This window comes from Geospiza fortis, unplaced genomic scaffold (assembly GCF_000277835.1).
Source record: "Geospiza fortis unplaced genomic scaffold, GeoFor_1.0 scaffold2457, whole genome shotgun sequence".
In the NCBI taxonomy this organism is placed as follows: Eukaryota; Metazoa; Chordata; class Aves; order Passeriformes; family Thraupidae; genus Geospiza; species Geospiza fortis.
Genome location: NW_005054720.1, coordinates 120,926 through 123,073, shown reverse-complemented (window position 1 = coordinate 123,073; position 2,148 = coordinate 120,926). Strand labels below are relative to the sequence as shown.

The window sequence follows — 2,148 nt, the reverse complement described above, 5'->3', positions numbered from 1 at the left end:
ATGAGGGGGCACCCAGCCCTCTGGCAGCTCCCCACACCTGGGGGCCCCCCCCCATCCAAGACCAGGCCTGGGCTGTGGCCCCCACGAGCCCCCGGCCGCAACTGAGGTCCATGTGTGCTCCTCCATCCGGGGGGGCACAGGGGGCTCACTGCTCCTCCAGCCAGGAGGGCTTCTCAGCGCCAGGGGTCTTGAGCTTGATGTTGAACTGCTTGAGGGTCTGCTCAAGCTGCTGCTGGTTCCCAGCAAAGTACGCAGAGATGGCATTGTGGAACAGCAGCAGTTGCTTGTGCATCACTTTGATCTGGAGGGGAGGGATCATGACTGGGGGGGCCTGAGCCCACCCCAGCAGCACAGAAAAGGGGTTGGAAAGCCCTCTGAGACCCCCTGAGCCACCGCTCCCTCTCTGCACTGCCCGTTCCACCCAATTCATGTCCTTGAGCGACAAATCCAGTGTGGCTGTCAAATCCCTGCAGGGACCCCATCCCTGTGCCTCCTATCCCTGCACTTCCCCTCATCCCTGCCCCAAAAGCCCCCTCCTCATGTGCCCCATCTCTGCATGCCCCACCTCTGTCTTGCATCTCCCATTCCCGCGCCACCCATCCCTGCACCCACCTTGTTCTCCTCCAAGAATTTGAGCTTGATGGCCACGTCCGCCCGCAGCTTCTCGTACTTGTCCTTGTGGCTCTGGAACTGGCTCTGGGCGGCGTCCAGGCGGCTGACGGCGCCAGCGTCGCGCGGGCCCATGCTCAGCTCCTCCAGGTCCGTGCGGTACGCGTCATACTCCAGCCTGCACAGCATTCCCAGCGTCACTGAGCTGCCTCCAGGCCTGCCCAGGAGCCCCGAGCCCCCTAAGCCCCCTGCCCCACCTGGCTGTCTCGTACTGCTTGACTGTCATGAGCGTGTCCTCCATGGTCTTGTTGACCAGCGTGTTGATGCTGGACACAAAGAAGTTGACGGCGCCCAGCAGCGTTTCCCCGTTCTTGCACAGCAGCTTCTGTGTCTCTGCGTTGTACCCAAACTCCTCCTGGGGACACAGGGATGGGGGCGTGGTGAGTGGCCATGGATCCCATCCCTACTCCCCTCCATCAAGGGTGCTGGGGGAAAAGCCCCCTGAGACCACTGAGGCCAGCCATACCACAGCACCACCCAGCCCAGCACCAGCACAACGTCCACTCTTGTGCAGGTTGTGTTCCTGCCCTGGTGTCCAAGTGTGACTCCCCAGGTCCTGACCCCCATAACCCCAGGGTCAAGCCCCAGCTACCCCTGCCCACCCCCAGCCCTGGTGCCCAGGTGTCCCTGCCCTCACTGCAGTGTCCCTCCAGCCCTGGCACACCTGGAGCTCGGGGGATTTCTGGCTGAGGTCGGCAAAGGCGTCACCCAGGGCGTGCTGGGTCTGCACGAGGCTGTAGAGGTGGGCCGTGAGTGCCCGTGCCAGGTGCAGGATGCTCTCGTACTTGCGCTTGGTCTCCCGCAGCAGCTCGATCTGGGTCTCCAGCTCCAGGTCCACCGTGCGGGAGCCCCGGCCGAAGCGCTCTGACAGCAGCTGCTTGGTGCACTGCAGCAGGGGGAGCACGTGTGAGTCCCCCAACCCCTCTGAGAGCAGCTGCTTGTGGGAGGGGGCAAGAAGGCCCACCGGTGTCCCCTCACCCCTCACCTTGTAGGTGTTGATGCCCCACTTCTTGACAATGTCAAACTTCTCAACAGCAATGCCTCGCACGACCTCCTCTCCACCGGCTGGGGGTCCGGGGGGTGGTGGGTGCAGCCCGGGGCCTGGCACAGGGACAGGAACCTGGCACCAGCTCCAGGAGGGCAGCAGCCATGGGCACCGTGCAGCCCCAGCCTCCAGAGCCCTTGTCCTGGAGCTGCTGTTTCCACAGCAGCATGCCCAGCTCTGGGCCCATGCCCAGCATTGGTTCACAGGCATCGTGGTGAGGACCCTGTTCCTGCCAGCCCCCCTGGCTGTCCCACACAGGGGCACAGAGCCCAGCCCAGCCATTCTGCTTGCACCAGGCCCTGCCCCATCCTCACCAGGCTGGACACAGGGGGAACACTGCCCAGCAGCACTGGGAGCACCTCAGATGGGCTCAGGGGCTGAGTGGGCCCCCCTGGCCAGGAGCCACCTGTGAGCCCCTGGGCCCCACTGTCCTC

General features: G+C 64.5%; 1 protein-coding gene across 1 annotated transcript in view; it reads right to left on the bottom strand.

Annotated features, from left to right (window-relative positions):
* Window positions 1–6: 6 nt before the first annotated feature.
* Window positions 7–2,148, bottom strand: part of ARFIP2 (ADP ribosylation factor interacting protein 2) — a 3,679-nt gene continuing 1,537 nt past the window's right edge. The window contains exons 3-7 of the mRNA XM_031065258.1: window positions 1,655–1,770; window positions 1,334–1,555; window positions 867–1,024; window positions 613–787; window positions 7–301 (exon numbers count right to left, since the gene is read on the bottom strand). Coding sequence (XP_030921118.1) covers window positions 146–301; window positions 613–787; window positions 867–1,024; window positions 1,334–1,555; window positions 1,655–1,770 — 827 coding nt within the window. The 3' untranslated portion in view covers window positions 7–145. The remainder of the gene's footprint in view (window positions 302–612; window positions 788–866; window positions 1,025–1,333; window positions 1,556–1,654; window positions 1,771–2,148) is intronic.